The sequence below is a fragment of the Bufo gargarizans genome, chromosome 7 (assembly GCF_014858855.1).
Source record: "Bufo gargarizans isolate SCDJY-AF-19 chromosome 7, ASM1485885v1, whole genome shotgun sequence".
In the NCBI taxonomy this organism is placed as follows: Eukaryota; Metazoa; Chordata; class Amphibia; order Anura; family Bufonidae; genus Bufo; species Bufo gargarizans.
This window is the reverse complement of record NC_058086.1, coordinates 179777776-179799698: the sequence shown is the minus strand read 5'-3', so window position 1 is coordinate 179799698 and position 21923 is coordinate 179777776. Positions and strand designations below refer to the sequence as shown.

Sequence of the window (21923 nt, the reverse complement as noted above, 5' to 3'; positions counted from 1 at the left end):
AAAATACCCCCCACATAAGGCTGTGCTAATGGAATGGATTTTCAGGATATTGCATTTTGGAACCATACAGTAGCAACAACTTTGTTATGTACAATATAGTTGTGGTGGGGGCTGAGGTGTACATTGGCGTGGAGTCGGGAGGGATGGCTATCACCCTCCGAGATCTATCTGGCTGAACTGTGCCTGGAGCCAGTGCGGGGTAGGCCTGAATAAGTGGGCCACCCAAGAGAGTGGAATGAAAGAAGAAGGGTCGGGAGGGTGGGGCATGAAGCAACCGTCCTCAGGGTGAGGACGCGTGAGAAATATATAGTCAGCAGCCCCGCCCACAAATGCAGGCTGTAACCAGCCTTAATACTTGTGATGGGGGCTGAGGTGTACATTGGCGTGGAGTCGGGAGGGATGGCTATCACCCTCCGAGATCTATCTGGCTGAACTGTGCCTGGAGCCAGTGCGGGGTAGGCCTGAATAAGTGGGCAAGAAGACTACCCACGCTGTAGGAGGGAAATGGTTAATCGGACCGACCGACGTGGGAGGTAACAAGGGCCTGAGTGACTCAGGCCAGAGCTGGGCTGATAAATGACCTGAACGATTCGGGAAGGCACCGGGCAATTAGAGCCGTGACGGGCCAGGAGACAGCGGAAGAGCAAGCTTGGGTGGTCCAGGATGAGAGAGGCAACGTGGGCCTGGGTGATCCAGGATGAGAGAGGCGACGTGGGCCTGGGCGACCAAGGATGACTGAAGTAGAGCGGGACTGGGTGATCCAGGATGACAGAGACCGAGCGAGCCTGGGCGATCCAGGAGGGTAGAGGGAGAGCGAGCCTGGGCGATCCAGCATGACCGAGGTAGGGCGAGACCAGGGGATCCTAGACGACGGAGGCAGAGCGAGCCTGGGTGAACCAGGATGACAGAGTGGCAGAGTGACAGAGTGGCAGAGTGAGCCTGGGCGGCAGAGCGAGCCTGGGAGATCCAGGATGACAGAGGCAGGGTGAGCCCGGGCGGCAGAGCGGGCCTGGGCGATCCAGGATGACAGGAGCAGGGCGAGCCTGGGCGATCCAGGATGGCAGAGGCAGAACGAGCCTGGGCGTTCCAGGATGACAGGAGCAGGGCGAGCCTGGGCGATCCAGGATGACAGGAGCAGGGCGAGCCTGGGCGATCCAGGATGACAGGAGCAGGGCGAGCCTGGGCGATCCAGGATGACAGGAGCAGGGCGAGCCTGGGCGATCCAGGATGACAGGAGCAGGGCGAGCCTGGGCGATCCAGGATGACAGGAGCAGGGCGAGCCTGGGCGATCCAGGATGACAGGAGCAGGGCGAGCCTGGGCGATCCAGGATGACAGGAGCAGGGCGAGCCTGGGCGATCCAGGATGACAGGAGCAGGGCGAGCCTGGGCGATCCAGGATGACAGGAGCAGGGCGAGCCTGGGCGATCCAGGATGACAGGAGCAGGGCGAGCCTGGGCGATCCAGGATGACAGGAGCAGGGCGAGCCTGGGCGATCCAGGATGACAGGAGCAGGGCGAGCCTGGGCGATCCAGGATGACAGGAGCAGGGCGAGCCTGGGCGATCCAGGATGACAGGAGCAGGGCGAGCCTGGGCGATCCAGGATGACAGGAGCAGGGCGAGCCTGGGCGATCCAGGATGACAGGAGCAGGGCGAGCCTGGGCGATCCAGGATGACAGGAGCAGGGCGAGCCTGGGCGATCCAGGATGACAGGAGCAGGGCGAGCCTGGGCGATCCAGGATGACAGGAGCAGGGCGAGCCTGGGCGATCCAGGATGACAGGAGCAGGGCGAGCCTGGGCGATCCAGGATGACAGGAGCAGGGCGAGCCTGGGCGATCCAGGATGACAGGAGCAGGGCGAGCCTGGCGATCCAGGATGACAGGAGCAGGGCGAGCCTGGGCGATCCAGGATGACAGGAGCAGGGCGAGCCTGGGCGATCCAGGATGACAGGAGCAGAGCGAGCCTGGGCGATCCAGGATGACAGGAGCAGAGCGAGCCTGGGCGATCCAGGATGACAGGAGCAGAGCGAGCCTGGGCGATCCAGGATGACAGGAGCAGAGCGAGCCTGGGCGATCCAGGATGACAGGAGCAGAGCGAGCCTGGGCGATCCAGGATGACAGGAGCAGAGCGAGCCTGGGCGATCCAGGATGACAGGAGCAGAGCGAGCCTGGGCGATCCAGGATGACAGGAGCAGAGCGAGCCTGGGCGATCCAGGATGACAGGAGCAAAGCGAGCCTGGGCGATCCAGGATGACAGGAGCAGAGCGAGCCTGGGCGATCCAGGACGACAGGAGCAGAGCGAGCCTGGGCGATCCAGGACGACAGGAGCAGAGCGAGCCTGGGCGATCCAGGACGACAGAGAAGACAGACAAAAGGCGTATGCATGATACCTGAAGAATCCGGGAAGCTGAGCAGCTACCTCTGAACGGGAGGACTGAACCGCAAGCCCTGTTTGTTATAAGAAAAGATTGCCCAAAATGGTACGTTAGGAAGCCGGAAAAAGGCACAGCAACAAAGCCCCACGACTAAACAACATCCATGGAGTTAGCTACCCCGGAGGGGATGACCTGTGTTACATCTGGCAGCAGTAGTGGGAGGTGCAGTTTCTGGTACCAGTCGAGGAGGCATAGAGCGATTGTGCAGCGATTGAAAGGCACTTGTGGGACCAGGGGCCCACTGTAGGTTCGAACCTACTTAACCTGGGCCAGCAGTAGCACAGACGACTGGAACCAGAACTGCAGCTCCAGACCCCGCAGCAGCGTCCGCGAGGCAGCACCTTAAAGATCACCCCGGTGTCCGGTCTGTCCGCTGCGTTCCTAAAGCTTCTTTTCCCTTCCCTTTTTTTTTTTTTTTTTTTTTTTTTTTTTTTCTTGGGGCATATACACTTTATGGCTAGCTGGTTAATTTAAAACCGAATATGGCGCCAAAGACGGTGTTGAAACGTCACTTCCGGTCCGCGTGGGTCCATGCGTTCCAACATGGAACGCAAACCGGAAGTGAGGACTGAAACTGGAGGACCAAGGGGACGTTAGCACCCTGATCCACGGGACATGGAAAATGTAAGACACCTATTGTAAGTCTGATGCTTTCACTTGTGATTATCTGCTGAGGACGCAAGCTTGACAGCCGGCAGGTTTTACTTACGGACGTATGTTAACCGGCGGCCGTGGAGTGACGTCACCCCCAGATCTCCGCCCACTTCCGCTCATTGGAACGCAAGTGGCAGAGCTAGGGGGAAAAAGGCATCCGTGGACCTGGAGAGCCGCCGACGCCGGTATCGCCGAACCCTGCTGAGGAGAACAGACCTGTGGAGAAGAGGTCCCCTGGCGCTGGAGAGAAGAGGGAGACCGACCGGGCGGTGGACGGATGCTGCCGCACGCACGAGGCAGCCGAGCGAGCCGAGGCTTACCCGGAAGTGACGAGGCCGCAAACCGGAAGTGACGAAGCGGAACGAAGGAGCCAGCATGAAGCAACCGTCCTCAGGGTGAGGACGCGTGAGAAATATATAGTCAGCAGCCCCGCCCACAAATGCAGGCTGTAACCAGCCTTAATACTAGTTGTTTATAGTATAAAGCTGAGTGTATGTGTGTGCGTGTGTCTATATTTGCTAAAGGAATCTGCACCATTGCATTTACAATCACAAAATTTGGCACACAGGTACATCAGTTGTCCGGGAAGGTTTTAGATCGGGTCTCAGTTCTCTAGCACGTACCGTTCCTGAGATATTTCCAAAAAATGCATTAGCCAATAGAAGCCTTGTCCCATGACCCTTATCAGCCAATAGAAGCTCGCAGGCCCTTAGTCTCCACATACACACAGTTTTACACCAGGTTTCCATAACAACCCAGCCATTTTTCTTCACTGCTTTAGGTTAGCTTTAAAGGGGCAGGGCGCTGTGGATGACACTGTTAAGGTAGCAGAGTGCTGTGATGGTGACAGTTAAGGGGACAGGTAGACAGACTTAAAAACCCTGCCCCCAGGTCCTGCTAAGACACATCTCCTCCGACTACGCAGCCGAGGGGGATTGAACAAAATGAAGGTAAAAATCATCTTCTGTCAGCTGCAGGGGTGGGAGGGAGGGTGACTTTCTACCTGCAGCTCACGCTCAGACAGCACAGTGCTGCTGTCTGAGAGTGAGATGTTCAAAAGGACATCCCCCAAATTTTACTAGAAAACCATTTATGGGGACTCGTCTCGAAAATTATGGACAGTCCTGCAAATTCAGCACTGTTGGTAACCTTGATTCCCCTTTAGAATTTTTTACCCCTTAGGGGTAGCTTGATAGTCCTATCTGTCAAGTTTATGACAGGATATCATTATACAAGTATACTAATCAGTCGCTAAGTCTAGAATTCTCATTTGTTTGAAAGATGTGATTCTGACCTTGCATAATAGCTTTTTAGTCTAAGTCAATGTTCTGTTAATCTAATGTTCTTTATTGCAAATCTGTCACAATTTGTGCTATGCTTTTAAAGAAGACTGGAAAATTACGGTACTCATACAAAATCCTAAATAAAAAAGAGATTTCACATCTCGTAACAGAAGACAAATGACAAAGCATCAATACTTTTTTTTGGAGAATATATTCTGACACAAGATGTCCACCCACATCATACAGTTTGTAACATGGAAGTTTCTGAATGTTTTAGTATTCATTGCTATTGTTTGTATTCATGGAAATAGAAGATGTTGAGTGTTTACAGCAATTAATAAAAAAAATGAATGAATAATTAGTTGGTATGATTTCCTGCATTTTGGGAGATTTCTATGCTTTTGGAACAGAGTCTCCTGTTTTTTTTTTTTTTTTGTATGTTCATCTGTAATCTCAGTGTTATAAGTTCTCAACCACACGTTCAGTACCTGGTGGTATCTGCAAATGATTTTATTGTAAATAGTTTGCATTGTATTTTTGTATGTTTTGTCGTATCTACCAGTTAAGGGTGTAGATGTCAATGACTGGCAGGAACAGGGCTATGCACCATGTTCCTCCCCACTTGATAGGAGTAGGCTGGTCCTGCTTCCTGCCAGGAGGAGGAGTTCCTGTTCAGAGACAGAGAGGAGAAGAAGCACACTACAAAGCTTCTGCCCCTGAAAGGTATTCTCCAGAGAACACTTACCTTCCAGTAAATCTTTCAGAAGTCAGACAGCAGAGTGACCAGATAATACCTGCGTCAAAGACAATGCTGGAAGGTGAGGGACTATGGCTAAAACACCCATCACTCAGACTACCACTAGGCCAGTTACAAGTGTAAGTCACTGCTAGTGAATGTACTTGAAGTTATACTTTGTACTTAGTAAAATGACTGTTCGTATGTTTACTTCATTCTTCAAAACAAAATTTCCTCTGCACCAGGAGTACACCATAACAGTCCATCAGGGTCACTATCATGTTTTGTATAAAATGCTTGAACACCTTATCAATTCAGACTCAAAATAACTTGTTCACGCTGGGTATTGTGGTACCCAAATAAAATACTGTTACAAAATGTGAGCGTGTGGTTTTGCCATAATCAGTGGCCTTTCCCTTTGGTATACATGTATTTTGCAGGCTGGAGGTAGCTCCTGGAGATAAATGCATGTATGGTACTGCATCCTCGCAGTCACCAATAGGAGGGCAAATTTCAGCAGAATTTAATCCTATCTGTTTAACCCGGTGATCCCTTTGTACCATCCCTATGTAACTAGACATTGAAAATACTCTTTTAGACTGAGAGTCTGAGAGCCTAAAGAGGTTTTCTCAACATTTGTGGCATATTGCTAGGCTGTGCCAAATATGTCCTTTAGGACCTTTTTATCTCCAGAACTGGGCCCCTGAAGTAAAGGAGAGCATGCTGCACTTGCGTAGCTTACTCACCACTCACTGTAATGGAACTTAAGAAAATAGGTGAGCATGCTCACTTAGCTGTTTTTAGAAGTAACAGTAAATAGAGAGGACACTGTGTATGGGTTGCATGCTATCCTTCACTTCGGTCCTCGTTCTGGAGATAGGAGTGGATCCTAGAGGTGGAAATCACACTTATCAGATATTTGCGGCATATGCTAGTAAGGTTGCCACCTTTACCAACAAAAAATACTGGCCAAGTTTGGCAATTTTCGGAACTCCCATAGTGTTGAAAAGAGGGTGGCCATACATGCATGTCTGCTATCCTTCATTTGGAGGGACCTGTTATGTATTTAGGTGCCACACCTATCTGACATTGATGGCATATCCTAGCACAATTGACTATGGTGAACCCCATAACCCATTTAGACATTCCCTTCTGTAATAGAGGATACATTGTATTGCCATGTTGCCTGCAGCTGAAAACCATAGCAATAACCTGCACATGCACCAAGGCAGAGGCAGGAAGCTGCATATGCAGTGGCCACCGAATGAAAATATATTTTCAAGATGGCACCTCTGCTAAACTAGAGTGTGTACAGAAAAGAGGGACAGAGGTAATAAAGAGAATGAGTGGATTGCATTACCAAGCCAGGTAAACTTAGGGTTATTTAGTTTATAAAAAAGACAGTTTAGGGGAGATCTAATTACAATGTACAAATATATGAATGGACCGTACAGGGTCTTTCTAATGATCTTATTATACCTAAACCAGGCCTGTAATCATGATGAGACGGCATCCTCTACACCTAAAGGAAAAAAGTTTCACCATCATCATTCTTTACTATAAGAGCCAGTGAGACTATGGAGCTCTCTGCCAGAGGAGGTTGTGCTGGTTGATTCAAGAAGGGCCTGCTTGCATTTCTTAAACGTAGTAATATCACCAGTTATGTCTGCTAGAATTCTGGTGAAGGGACATTGAGCCAGATTTGGAGTTGGGAAGGAAAATGTCCCCTAATATAGGATAAAATGTAATGTTACTGTAGTGGCACCAGAGTATAAAGTTCTTCAGTGTCCAGAGCCTTTCTTTTCAATAACTTTGCTCTGACGAAGAGATGATGGTCCTGATTTCAGATCCTCCTTAACTGTTATGTCCATACAACTGTCCTAACAACAAAATCTACAGAAGTTGTCCTTATATACTTGATGCTTCCATACTACACATATTTATTGAAAAGAACTTGGATCTATTTAGCCTCTACTGCCTAAAAAAAATGTGTCATCAGAAAAAGCCCTATTTTTTTAAATCAAGTTTTTTATATTAAGGAAAAACACTAAATTCCTGCAGTATTTACACTTGTCACTAATCCTAATAACATGTCTACATTATCTGTTCGATATAGGTCAATTTTAAGCAATCTTCTCATTATCATCACAAGTTGGATTTCAATAAAAGCATCTATATATACAGTAGATAACACAGGAGGCAAAGAAGGACAACATCTGCAAGAATTAGTACGTTCTCCCAACGTTTGTGTATGTTTCCTCCCACAATCCAAAGACATACTGATTGAGGATTTAGATTATAAGTAGGGATGAGCGAACCCGAACTGTATAGTTCGGGTTCGTACCGAATTTTGGGGTGTCCGTGACACGGACCCGAACCCGGACATTTTCGTAAAAGTCCGGGTTCGGGTTCGGTGTTCGTCGCTTTCTTGGCGCTTTTTGAAAGGCTGCAAAGCAGCCAATCAACAAGCGTCATACTACTTGCCCCAAGAGGCCGTCACAGCCATGCTTACTACTGAGCACCATGTGACCCAGCCTCTATTTAAGCTGCAGTCACGTAGCGCCGCACGTCACTCTGCTCTGATCAGCATAGGGAGAGGTTGCAGCCGCGACGTTAGGGCGAGATTAGGCAGTGATTAACTCCTCCAAAGGACTTCATTCAGAGATCGATCTGCAGCTGTGGATGATTGAATTTTGTGTCTTGTGGTGTGCCAGCACAAGCTGCCACCAAGTGCATTTAACCCTCAATGGTGTGGTTGTTTTTTGGCTAAATCCTACATCAGGGTGAAGCTGTCACACCAAGTGCATTTAACCAGCAATAGTCTGGTTATTTTTTGGCCATATACTACATCAGGGGCAAGCTGTCACCAAGTGCATTTAACCCTCAATGGTGTAGTTGTTTTTTGGCTAAATCCTACATCAGGGTGAAGCTGTCACACCAAGTGCATTTAACCAGCAATAGTCTGTTTATTTTTTGGCCATATACTACATCAGGGGCAAGCTGCGCCTGTCACCAAGTGCATTTAACCCTCAATAGTGTGGTTGGTCAAGCTGTCACACCAAGTGCATTTAACCATCAATAGTGTGGTTATTTTTTGGCCATATCCCAGTCTAATTCTGTCAGTAAACGTATACCTGTCACCCAGCGCCTAAATACTAGGCCTCAAATTTATATCCAGCTAAATCTGTCGTTACTGCTGTGGCTGGTCAAGTTATTTAGTGTCCGTCAAAGAACATTTTTTGTTCTGGGTTGAAATACAATTCCCAATTTAGCAATTTCCTAATTTAGTGGTTTCTGCTGTATCAGGCCTACTTTAAATTTATCCCTAAAAGGGTATATTAGATTCAAGGTGCAGATAGGGTCATTCTGAATAACTTCACACACACGCTACTGTGCATTTCCAAGTCTAATTCTGTCAGTAAACCTATACCTGTCACCCAGCGCCTAAATACTAGGCCTCAAGTTTATATCCAGCTAAATCTGTCGTTACTGGTGTGGCTGGTCAAGTTATTTAGTGTCCGTCAAAGCACAGTTTTTGTTCTGGGTTGAAATACAATTCCCAATTTAGCAATTTCCTAATTTAGTGGTTTCTGCTGTATCAGGCCTACTTTAAATTTATCCCTAAAAGGGTATATCAGATTCAAGGTGCAGATAGGGTCATTCTGAATAACTTCACACACACGCTACTGTGCATATCCCAGTCTAATTCTGTCAGTAAACCTATACCTGTCACCCAGCGCCTAAATACTAGGCCTCAAATCTATATCCAGCTAAATCTGTCGTTACTGGTGTGGCTGGTCAAGTTATTTAGTGTCCGTCAAAGCACAGTTTTTGTTCTGGGTTGAAATACAATTCCCAATTTAGCAATTTCCTAATTTAGTGGTTTCTGCTGTATTAGGCCTACTTTAAATTTATCCCTAAAAGGGTATATCAGATTCAAGGTGCACATAAGGTCATTCTGAATAACTTCACACACACGCTACTGTGCATTTCCAAGTCTAATTCTGTCAGTAAACCTATACCTGTCACCCAGCGCCTAAATACTAGGCCTCAAGTTTATATCCAGCTAAATCTGTCGTTACTGGTGTGGCTGGTCAAGTTATTTAGTGTCCGTCAAAGCACAGTTTTTGTTCTGGGTTGAAATACAATTCCCAATTTAGCAATTTCCTAATTTAGTGGTTTCTGCTGTATCAGGCCTACTTTAAATTTATCCCTAAAAGGGTATATCAGATTCAAGGTGCACATAGGGTCATTCTGAATAACCCAGCGCCTAAATACTAGGCCTCAAGTTTATATCCAGCTAAATCTGTCGTTACTGGTGTGGCTGGTCAAGTTATTTAGTGTCCGTCAAAGCACAGTTTTTGTTCTGGGTTGAAATACAATTCCCAATTTGGCAATTTCCTAATTTAGTGGTTTCTGCTGTATCAGGCGTAATTTAAATTTATCCCTAAAAGGGTATATCAGATTCAAAGTGCACATAGGGTCATTCTGAATAACTTCACACACACGCTACTGTGCATTTCCAAGTCTAATTCTGTCAGTAAACCTATACCTGTCACCCAGCGCCTAAATACTAGGCCTCAAGTTTATATCCAGCTAAATCTGTCGTTACTGGTGTGGCTGGTCAAGTTATTTAGTGTCCGTCAAAGCACAGTTTTTGTTCTGGGTTGAAATACAATTCCCAATTTAGCAATTTCCTAATTTAGTGGTTTCTGCTGTATTAGGCCTACTTTAAATTTATCCCTAAAAGGGTATATCAGATTCAAGGTGCACATAGGGTCATTCTGAATAACTTCACACACACGCTACTGTGCATTTCCAAGTCTAATTCTGTCAGTAAACCTACACCTGTCACCCAGCGCCTAAATAATAGGCCTCAAATTTATAATCAGCTAAATCTGTGGTTACTGCTGTGCCTGTATTAGTGTAATACGGTACCTAAATAGATAGCCAGATAGTGTTAGTTGTCTTTAAAAAAAAGGCCTGAATTTGAATTCAATACATTGGGCCAAATAATATTTTTGTTGTTGTGGTGAACGATAACAATGAGGAAAACATCTAGTAAAGGACGCGGACGCGGACATGGTCGTGGTGGTGTTAGTGGACCCTCTGGTGCTGGGAGAGGACGTGGCCGTTCTGCCACAGCCACACGTCCTAGTGTACCAACTACCTCAGGTCCCAGTTGCCGCCATAATTTACAGCGATATTTGGTGGGGCCCAATGCGGTTCTAAGGATGGTAAGGCCTGAGCAGGTACAGGCATTAGTCAATTGGGTAGCCGACAGTGGATCCAGCACGTTCACATTATCTCCCACCCAGTCTTCTGCAGAAAGCGCACAGATGGCGCCTGAAAACCAAGCCCATCAGTCTGTCACATCACCCCCATGCATACCAGGGAAACTGTCTGAGCCTCAAGTTATGCAGCAGTCTCTTATGCTGTTTGAAGACTCCGCTGGCAGGGTTTCCCAAGGGCATCCACCCAGCCCTTCCCCAGCGGTGGAAGACATAAAATGCACTGACGCACAACCACTTATGTTTCCTGATGATGAGGACATGGGAATATCCACCTCAGCATGTCTCTGATGATGACGAAACACAGGTGCCAACTGCTGCGTCTTTCTGCAGTGTGCAGACTGAACAGGAGGTCAGGGATCAAGACTGGGTGGAAGACGATGCAGGGGACGATGAGGTCCTAGACCCCACATGGAATGAAGGTCGTGCCACTGACTTTCACAGTTCGGAGGAAGAGGCAGTGGTGAGACCGAGCCAACAGCGTAGCAAAAGAGGGAGCAGTGGGCAAAAGCAGAACACCAGCCGCCAAGAGACTCCGCCTGCTACTGACCGCCGCCATCTGGGACCGAGCACCCCAAAGGCAGCTTCAAGGAGTTCCCTGCCATGGCACTTCTTCAAACAATGTGCTGACGACAAGACCCGAGTGGTTTGCACGCTATGCCATCAGAGCCTGAAGCGAGGCATTAACGTTCTGAACCTTAGCACAACCTGCATGACTAGGCACCTGCATGCAAAGCATGAACTGCAGTGGAGTAAACACCTTAAAACCAAGAAAGTCACTCAGGCTTCCCCTGCTACCTCTTCTGCTGCTGCCGCCTCGGCCTCTTCTGCTGCTGCCGCCTCGGCCTCTTCCTCCGCCTCTGGAGGAACGTTGGCACCTGCCGCCCAGCAAACAGGGGATGTACCACCAACACCACCACCACCTCCGTCACCAAGCATCTCAACCATGTCACACGGCAGCTCTCCATCTCACAAACATTTGAGAGAAAGCGTAAATTCTCACCTAGCCACCCTCGATCCCTGGCCCTGAATGCCAGCATTTCTAAACTACTGGCCTATGAAATGCTGTCATTTAGGCTGGTGGACACAGACAGCTTCAAACAGCTCATGTCGCTTGCTGTCCCACAGTATGTTGTTCCTAGCCGGCACTACTTCTCCAAGAGAGCCGTGCCTTCCCTGCACAACCAAGTATCCGATAAAATCAAGTGTGCACTGCGCAACGCCATCTGTGGCAAGGTCCACCTAACCACAGATACGTGGACCAGTAAGCACGGCCAGGGACGCTATATCTCCCTAACTGCACACTGGGTAAATGTAGTGGCAGCTGGGCCCCAGGCGGAGAGCTGTTTGGCGCAAGTCCTTCCGCCGCCAAGGATCGCAGGGCAACATTCTTTGCTTCCTGTTGCCACCTCCTCCTTCTCGGCTTCCTCCTCCTCTTCTTCCACCTGCTCATCCAGTCAGCCACACACCTTCACCACCAACTTCAGCACAGCCCGGGGTAAACGTCAGCAGGCCATTCTGAAACTCATATGTTCGGGGGACAGGCCCCACACCGCACAGGAGTTGTGGCGGGGTATAGAACAACAGACCCACGAGTGGTTGCTGCCGGTGAGCCTCAAGCCCGGCCTGGTGGTGTGTGATAATGGGCGAAATCTCGTTGCAGCTCTGGGACTAGCCGGTTTGACGCACATCCCTTGCTTGGCGCATGTGCTGAATTTGGTGGTGCAGAAGTTCATTCACAACTACCCCGACATGTCAGAGCTGCTGCATAAAGTGCGGGCCGTCTGTTCGCGCTTCCGGCGTTCACATCCTGCCGCTGCTCGCCTGTCTGCGCTACAGCGTAACTTCGGCCTTCCCACTCACCGCCTCATATGCGACGTGCCCACCAGGTGGAACTCCACCTTGCACATGCTGGACAGACTGTGCGAGCAGCAGCAGGCCATAGTGGAGTTTCAGCTGCAGCACGCACGGGTCAGTTGCACTACGGAACAGCACCACTTCACCCCCAATGACTAGGCCTCCATGCGAGACCTGTGTGCCCTGTTGCGCTGTTTCGAGTACTCCACCAACATGGCCAGTAGCGATGACGCCGTTATCAGCGTTACAATACCACTTCTATGTCTCCTTGAGAAAACACTTAGGGCGATGATGGAAGAGGAGGTGGCCCAGGAGGAGGAGGAGGAGGAGGAAGAGGGGTCATTTTTAGCACTTTCAGGCCAGTCTCTTCGAAGTGACTCAGAGGGAGGTTTTTTGCAACAGCAGAGGCCAGGTACAAATGTGGCCAGCCAGGGCCCACTACTGGAGGACGAGGAGGACGAGGATGAAGAGGAGGTGGAGGAGGATGAGGATGAAGCATGGTCACAGTGGGGTGGCACCCAACGCAGCTCGGGCCCATCACTGGTGCGTGGCTGGGGGGAAAGGCAGGACGATGACGATACGCCTCCCACAGAGGACAGCTTGTCCTTACCTCTGGGCAGCCTGGCACACATGAGCGACTACATGCTGCAGTGCCTGCGCAACGACAGCAGAGTTGCCCACATTTTAACGTGTGCGGACTACTGGGTTGCCACCCTGCTGGATCCACGCTACAAAGACAATGTGCCCACCTTACTTCCTTCACTGGAGCGTGATAGGAAGATGCGCGAGTACAAGCGCACGTTGGTAGACGCGCTACTGAGAGCATTCCCAAATGTCACAGGGGAACAAGTGGAAGCCCAAGGGCAAGGCAGAGGAGGAGCAAGAGGTCGCCAAGGCAGCTGTGTCACGGCCAGCTCCTCTGAGGGCAGGGTTAGCATGGCAGAGATGTGGAAAACTTTTGTCAACACGCCACAGCTAACTGCACCACCACCTGATACGCAACGTGTTAGCAGGAGTCAACATTTCACTAACATGGTGGAACAGTACGTGTGCACACCCCTCCACGTACTGACTGATGGTTCGGCCCCATTCAACTTCTGGGTCTCCTAATTGTCCACGTGGCCAGAGCTAGCCTTTTATGCCTTGGAGGTGCTGGCCTGCCCGGCGGCCAGCGTTTTGTCTGAACGTGTATTCAGCACGGCAGGAGGCGTCATTACAGACAAACGCAGCCGCCTGTCTACAGCCAATGTGGACAAGCTGAAGTTCATAAAAATGAACCAGGCATGGATCCCACAGGACCTGTCCATCCCTTGTGCAGATTAGACATTAACTACCTCCCCTTAACCATATATTATTGTACTCCAGGGCACTTCCTCATTCAATCCTATTTTTATTTTCATTTTACCATTATATTGCGGGGTAACCCAAAGTTGAATGAACATCTCCTCTGTCTGGGTGCCGGGGCCTAAATATATGCCAATGGACTGTTCCAATGTTGGCTGACGTGAAGCCTGATTCTCTGCTATGACATGCAGACTGATTCTCTGCTGACATGAAGACAGATTCTCTGTTACGGGGCCTCTCTCCTCTGCCTGGGTGCTGGGCCTAAATTTATGCCAATGGACTGTTGCACTGGTGGCTGACGTGAAGCCTGATTGTCTGTTACGGGACCTCTCTCCTCTGCCTGGGTACCTGGGCCTAAATATATGACAATGGACTGTTGCAGTGGTGGCTGACGTGAAGCCTGATTCTCTGCTATGACATGCAGACTGATTCTCTGCTGACATGAAGCCAGATTCTCTGTTACGGGACCTCTCTCCTCTGCCTGTGTGCTGGGCCTAAATATATGACAATGGACTGTTGCAGTGGTGGCTGACGTGAAGCCTGATTCTCTGCTATGACATGCAGACTGATTCTCTGCTGACATGAAGCCAGATTCTCTGTTACGGGACCTCTCTCCTCTGCCTGGGTGCTGGGCCTAAATATATGCCAATGGACTGTTGCAGTGGTGGCTGACGTGAAGCCTGATTCTCTGCTATGGACCTCTCTCCAATTGATATTGGTTAATTTTTATTTATTTTATTTTTATTTTTATTCATTTCCCTGTCCACATTTGTTTGCAGGGGATTTACCTACATGTTGCTGCCTTTTGCAGCCTTCTAGCTCTTTCCTGGGCTGTTTTACAGCCTTTTTAGTGCCGAAAAGTTCGGGTCCCCATTGACTTCAATGGGGTTCGGGTTCGGGACGAAGTTCGGATCGGGTTCGGATCCCGAACCCGAACATTTCCGGGAAGTTCGGCCGAACTTCTCGAACCCGAACATCCAGGTGTCCGCTCAACTCTAATTATAAGCTCTATAGAAGACAGCGAGTGATGATAATGTCTGTAAAGCGCTGTGGAATATGTCAGCGCTGTATAACATATTAAAATAATTCCCCGTCCATAACATGTGACTGCCACATTTTATCTACTTCAAAAAAAGAGAAACAAGCATGGATCGCACATCCCCAATGATATGCATTAATCTATTATTGCTTCTCAGCACCATTCATATTGCTTCTCAGCATAAATTACATTATACCAAGCCCTAATCTACATAGCGTACACAAGGCATTAGTATACGTTTTGATCAAAATGCATAGGCTTACTCACCATGCCAAGGTTGCCTCTATAAGTGGGTACCTACTCTAAATTGGTGCAGTACTGCATGGCAACCACCACCACCGCAATAACACACCAGCTGCCTGCAGCCCAGCAGTCCAAAAAGCACCCCTGCTGTAAGACTAAGCCCTCATGGCACTGGGCATCACCAACTCACAGGCACAGAACCACAGCAATAACAGCTGCCATGCAGCACCGCACCATGTGAAAAGAATTTAAAGCTCACCATGTGGTCTCAGGAACTACAAACTGGGACCTTGTAGGAGGTTAATAACCCTTCTGCAGTCTCCTGCTAATTGAACGCAACTGGGGTGAATGGGAGGAGTGCTGATACTATCTACTTCCCCTCCCTGTACAATGGCCTCTGTACAGGTCACATAACATGCCTAGAGAACTCTCCCCCTTCAGTATATTGTTCCCTCCAGTCTATAGTGACTGCTGTAAAAAGATCTTTAAATGCTGTTAACAACAGTTCAGGCAAGATGGCTGTCTCCATAAACTTGCATAGAAAATTGAATGAAAAAGCTACAATCAGAAAATAAAAACAGATTAGAAATATGAATATGTAACACGTTGCCTTTAAATCATTTAAATGTGGCTTCTTAACATGCTTGCCATACATTAATGGCATAGTCACAGGATATCCACATCCACAGTATACCATAGTCACAGTGTAAGCCGTGTACCGGGGTGGGCTTCCCAGGATAAACTGGTCATGAACTAGTTAAGCAACCCCAACACCGGCTTTTGCCAAAACAGAATTTTACTAAAATGTGGCAATAAACACAACCACAAATGCTGGGAAAATACAATCAATTTACATACACCCAGCCCTAAGGCTGAGACCCTTGTGCTGCACAGCACGGCGCCCTACGAAGGATGAAGGAGGAAAGTGCAGTAATTTACCTGCTGGCGGGCACAACTAAACCGCCACACCTTACCTGTTATTACCCTAAAAACAAGAACTACTTTTCTTGCCATCCCAAGCATGTAATATACAATATTCTGCTTGGTCAAATGGTTTATGCCAGACTGAACTATTCAGATGATGCAGAATTTGTCAGCAATCTAAAAATATTTTACAAAGACTGCAGAACTGAAAATATCCAGATTAGTGCTTCCAGAGGGTCAAACCTGTTACCAGCAATATTACACGGGATTCCCTATTGGCACTTATTGCAGAGCCTGATCCCACAGTTTGTTCTGAAGTGACTAGGTGAGGTAACCAATGCATAGTTAGCGCCCCGACGGGCAGGAATTTTGTTTCCTTTTGTGGTTTGACTGCTCAACTTTGATGTCACTATGTTGCTTAGATCAAAAGACAGTAAAATCTTATTTGGAGTTTTAACCTGTTGGAGTCTGTGAACCCGTCATCCCCTAACCCAACCCCCATACCTACTTTTTGCACTCCTTTGTCCTTTTTTACCCTAACCTCCCATTGTTTACTCCTATGCAGCTTCCAGACCACCCCAGGTTTCTTCCAGGTACTTATATTACTATATTATGTTCCTGTTTCATTGCTTGCCCTAGTTATCCTTCTGATTGACCAACCAACAACCTTATCTTTTACTTATCATTAGCGCCCCTTTAAAACATCCAGGATTCTGTAAGAGACTTATTGGTGGACTGTCCGTTCTTCAAGTTCCTAAGAGGAGGTTTTAATCTGGGCTATAAAAAAAAAATATAAAGAAAGCATTTGCTTCTTGAAGGGGAGGAGTATAAGCAATTAGGAGGAAGTTGCTCATATTGTACAGATTAAATAAACTAGTGTGATTTGCTAGGTTTATCCTATACTCTTGCCTGTATGATTGAGACTATATGTTTACATCTGAGAAGCCGTAGAAAGGAGCCTAATTCTTACTCTACCTACTTAATGCCTCCATATCGGCTGCATTCTAAAGAAGGGAGAGCTTCCATCCCTTCCTAATTCAGATTCGTTCAGCTCTGTTCTTCAGATCAGGATAAGGGCTTCTCTGTCTCGCTCTACACAGTGGGAGGATCTGATCCTTTCTGCTGGGATTTCTGGTTTAAATTCCAGCCTCAAATAGTGGGAAAGAGAGGATGGCTTTGCAATGGGGCAGGCTCACCACTTGAATTTCTTTTCCAAACAGCAGCACTGTGGCAAGGAAGAAGAAGAAGAAAAAAAAGCTATCTTCTGTTTTTCGCCACCTGGGAAGCAGCTGGAACCATGTGAATTCTATTTGGCAGCTACAATGGATCAGTGATCAGGAAGGAATAATTATTGTGTGGCTTGAGCTTTCAGCATCAGTCTTTGAAGGCAACTTACTACGTGTGGGCATCTGATCTGATTCTGCCAGGGAATCCGGACAACCATTTTAATTAAGTAGATGATCTTGTTTGGTGGAAGCTGCTTTCTGGTTGAAGGAATCAAGGGAGTTAAACTCAACAAAGCCTTGTGTCATTGTGTCTCCTGCATAGAGATGTAGATTTCAGCACTGGCGGCATGGACAGCTCCTGAGCTCCGGTTGTGCCTTTGATGTGTGGATGGTTCTTTAAATGAGTTTTCAATTTTCCCTGACGATCATGCTTTATTTCCAGATGGTGATTATGGCAGGGACTGTAATGCTGGCTTATTACTTCGAGTACACGGACACGTTCACTGTGAATGTCCAGGGCTTTTTCTGCTTTGACAGTTCCTACACCAAGCCCTATCCAGGACCTGATGAGAACAGTGATATCCCCCCAGTTCTTCTCCTCTCTCTGGTCACAGGGGTACCAGTACTGGTGGTAAGCATGTTTTTTTTAATTTTATTTTCTCACTTATTATATCTTATGTTCTCGGCTAAGAATATAGACAGCTAGCACCTTCATCTGATCATACAACGCACATACATGCATGCTATGTGTGTCATCTCCATGCCTAGAAACTCATTGTAGCACATGAAGAAGCCTAGGTATTGCACGAAGGGGTTAACCTTACTCATCTCTGCACTGATTATTAATTGTTTCTGCGACTGTACATTTTCCATTTTGTGAATTATAACCTTTTTTGGGGACTCTGAATGTTCACTGCACTTTATTTGCATTTTTAAAGCTGCATGGGGTTTTCGTGTGTATTGTGGCATGGTCTTAACTGCCTGCAGCTCCCTCTTCTGACAATCTCCCTTCTCTGATTCCTCCTCCTCCCCTTCTCTTTTTTTTCTGGACTTACTGCTGCTCTCTCTGTGTCTCAAGTCACAGCGAGCCTTAATGTGCTGTGTCTTTGTGCAGATCTGCAGTCCACTGCTGTGTAGTCTTGGGTCAGCAGTAAGGCTCATTATGCTTTGGGCTAAAATAGAGAAGATTGCCCTTTTAGATGAATCCTTTAGAGGCTGACATGCCACCCTTTATCCATAACCTGACAAGACCCTGCAGCTTCCCTTTAAAAAAAAAAAAAAGCCATATAGGGGGTAATAAAATAATGCAAAGCCCATCTGTGACCTGCTACATAATAGCGGTTTCATCAACTGTCAGCTCCAGTGTGGAATTAGGTTAGGTTAGGTGAAATTAGGTCGCAAGCTTCTTCATTCACAAAACATCCCCTGACCACTTATTCTAGGATTGAGGGGGTTATGCAGATTCAAAGACCTGGTTTCTTTGTAACCTTAATGAATTTGAACTTTAACCCATGCATTGCCTTATAGAAGCAGAGAAATGTATCACCCCCTATAGACGAGGGGCTCGGTGTAATCTGTCAGGTCTACTATACTATGCCTTTTCATCGCATTGACTCCACTTTAAGTGGTGGTATTTGTTCTATATACTCCAAGATATGGTAATTGCACAGTGTGTTTCACTTACTTTACCCCTCACTAAGTGGTTAGTGTACGTGGATTTATCTGACGTGGTAATTGGGAGTCATTTATGGCAATTGTTGTTACATTTAAGGGGAGAGAACAGTGAGGTGATGTATTCATTATTCCTTGTCATAACTGGTTCACATCCTTAGGTAACCTTGGAAAATACCGCAGGAGACCATAAGGATACTATGGTGGGATATAGCCTATTTTTATGTGTATATATACATATATATTAATTAGAAGTATATATATATATATATATATATATATATATACTTCTAGGCCTAGGGCACAATAAACTTCATGCAGCAGTGTATATATATATATGCATGAAGTTTATTGTACCCTAGGCCTGTAAGTGAAGGGTTAAAAATGAAAATGAATTCTAAGTAGGCTTCATGCATATTAAATTAGTATAATATGTAAAATAATTAAGTACAGTCCAATGACATTTGTCTAGATTATAGGCATGCGTTCACTAGGGTCTGATCTGGTGGTTCCCACTGTGACATTTCTTCTGTTTATTACAATGAGTTTTCCTATTAAAATGTACTGTACATGGCACAAAGCGTGAAGCCCCTTTCTGTACCGTAGTCCTTTTTTCCACTTGTTCTACTGTCAGTAATTCTAATGCAGCGTCTGATTATGGAATGATTGTTGTACTATGTATGTTGGATTATATTATATGTATTATGGTGCGTGTGTGTGGTTCTTTTGGTTTCGTAATGTTTGTAAAGCATTAGTGGATGTACAGAAAAAAATCTTATATCCAAGTAGAAAGCACATGTATGAAGACTTCTAATCAGAATGAATCTTTTTGAGGATTGTCCAGGCTGGGTCCTCCAGTGATAGGCTGATCACAGGCTATCCCGAGGCAGGGATCCAAGCAATCATCTGAAATCTGTAGAGCAACTCGATGGTGTTCAGTTTCCCCGAAGCACCACCACAGGAGAAATGAAGTATTACATAGTCCTCAATGAATTTAGTAGACTATCTGTGTCAGGTATGGACATGCTGGGTCCTCCAGGGAGACAAACAAACTCTTTGTAGCCGCTCTATAATCAGGTCCCCATCAATTCCCTCTATTATCTAAAACATTTTCTGTGATCCCTTTTAACCCCTTAAAGATTGGGCCCATTTTCGTTTTTGCATTTTAATTTTTTCCTCCCCACATTCTAAGAGCCATAACTTTTTGAACTCTCCGTTCACATTCAAGGGCTTATTTTTTTGCAGGGCAAGTTGTATTTTTTATGGCACCATTTAATTTACCATGTCTTCTATTGGAAAACGGGAAAGGGTCCTGGCAGCAATTCTGATATATCTAACTTTAGTAAATACTTTTTTGGAGCATCTTTTCTAACAACGTTGCATTGTGTTGTTCCTCTGTTGTCCCTACTAGAAATGTACAAACAATTTGACAATTGAGTGTCACCAGTCAGGATTAGTCCCTACCTAATCTAAGGTAGTTTTACATGAGTGTGTTCGGCCTGGGAAACACGATGGCTGCATTTCCTGGAACAAACACCGTTTTGCTGACCCAAACTCAGAGCATCATAATGATTTATGATGCTGTGAGTTCTGGGTCAGAGGAGTAGTGTTGGTGTGGAAAAGGTAGCCAACCCACGGGGCGTATCTCCCAGACTGAACAAGCCTGTGTGATACTGGCCTGAAAATCTCCAATCAGGCACTAACCACTTTGACAAGGGAAATAGTTTCACACAGTTGTCGTTCATTCTGGTTCTGAGAAGATTTTCTCCAGAATTATTTCAAGGAGAAAATGAAAGCATTTAAAAACAGACATGTCAATAGAGCAGTCAATTTCTCTTTAAATAGTAAACAAAAAATGAAATAAATCACTTTAAAAATGCATACATGCTCAGACAGACTTACTAGTTAGGTTCAGGCAACTCTGTACATCAAGCATCCTCAAACTGTGTCCCTCCAGCTGTTGCAAAACTACAACTCCCAGCATGCCCGAACAGCCTACAGGTATCAGCCTACAGCAGGGAATTGTGGGAGTTGTAGTTTTACAACAGCTGGAGGGCCGCAGTTTGAGGATGCCTGCTGTGCATGATGGTGGCAGTGGTAGCAACACTCATACAGAAACACCATGGAAACAAAAATTTAAATATTAGGCCCAAATTGTGTGTGACAATGTCTTCCCAACATCTGGTATCACAGGAGAATCAGCAGGTTTTGATTAAATGAAATCTGATCTACCTACCTGAATCCAGTGGTATCTCTCATTTGCATGAAGTACAATTTTTCCCTCAACTTGAGCATATACAGTACCTTGCAAAAGTATTTCCCCCCCCCCCCCCCTTGACTTTTTTCATGTTTTGGTGCCTCACAACCTGGAATTAACATGGATTGTTTGAGAATTTGCATCATTTAATTCACAGAACATGCCCACAACTTTGAAGATTTTTTTTATTTTTATTGGGAAGCAAACAACAAACAGGACACAATAACAGAAAAAGTCACTGTGCATAACTATTCACCCCCCTAAAGTCAATACTTTGTAGAGCCACCTTTTGCAGCAATCACAGCTCAAAGTCCCTTTGGCTAAGTCTCTATGAGTTTCCCACATCTTACCACTTTTTGTCCATTCCTCCTTGCAAAACTGCTCCAGCTCCTATAGGTTGAATGGTTTGCACTTGCAGCAATCTTTAAGTCTGACCACAGATTTTCTATTGGATTGAGATCTGGGCTTGGACGAGGCCATTCCAACACATTTACATGTTTCCCCTTAAACCACTCAAGTGTTGCTTTAGCAGTGTGTTTGGGGTCATTGTCCTCTTGGAAGGTGAACCTCCGTCCTAGCCTCAAATCATGCACAGAGTGGGACAGGTTTTGCTCAAGAATATCCCTGTATTTAGCACCATCCATCTTTCCCTCAACTCTGACCAGTTTCCCAGTCCCGGCTGCTGAAAAACATCCCCACAGCATGATGCTGCCACCACCATGTTTCACTGTGGGGATGGTGTTCTTTGGGTGATGTGATGTGTTTGGTTTGCGCCAGACATAGCGTTTTCTGAAAAAGTTCAATTTTAGTCTCATCAGACCAGAGCACCTTCCTCCATACATTTTGGAAGTCTCCCACATGCCTTTTTGCAAACTCACAAGGTGCCTTTTTGTTTTTTGCTGAAAGTAATGGCTTTCTTCTGGCCACTCTGCCATAAAGCCCAACTCTATGGAGCGTACGGCTTATT

General features: G+C 46.6%; 1 protein-coding gene across 1 annotated transcript in view; it reads left to right on the top strand.

The window, feature by feature from the left end:
* Positions 1 to 17428: 17428 nt before the first annotated feature.
* The window catches only part of PLPPR5 (phospholipid phosphatase related 5), a 222545-nt gene continuing 218050 nt past the window's right edge, over positions 17429 to 21923 (top strand). The window contains exon 1 of the mRNA XM_044302463.1: positions 17429 to 17659. Coding sequence (XP_044158398.1) covers positions 17429 to 17659 — 231 coding nt within the window. The remainder of the gene's footprint in view (positions 17660 to 21923) is intronic.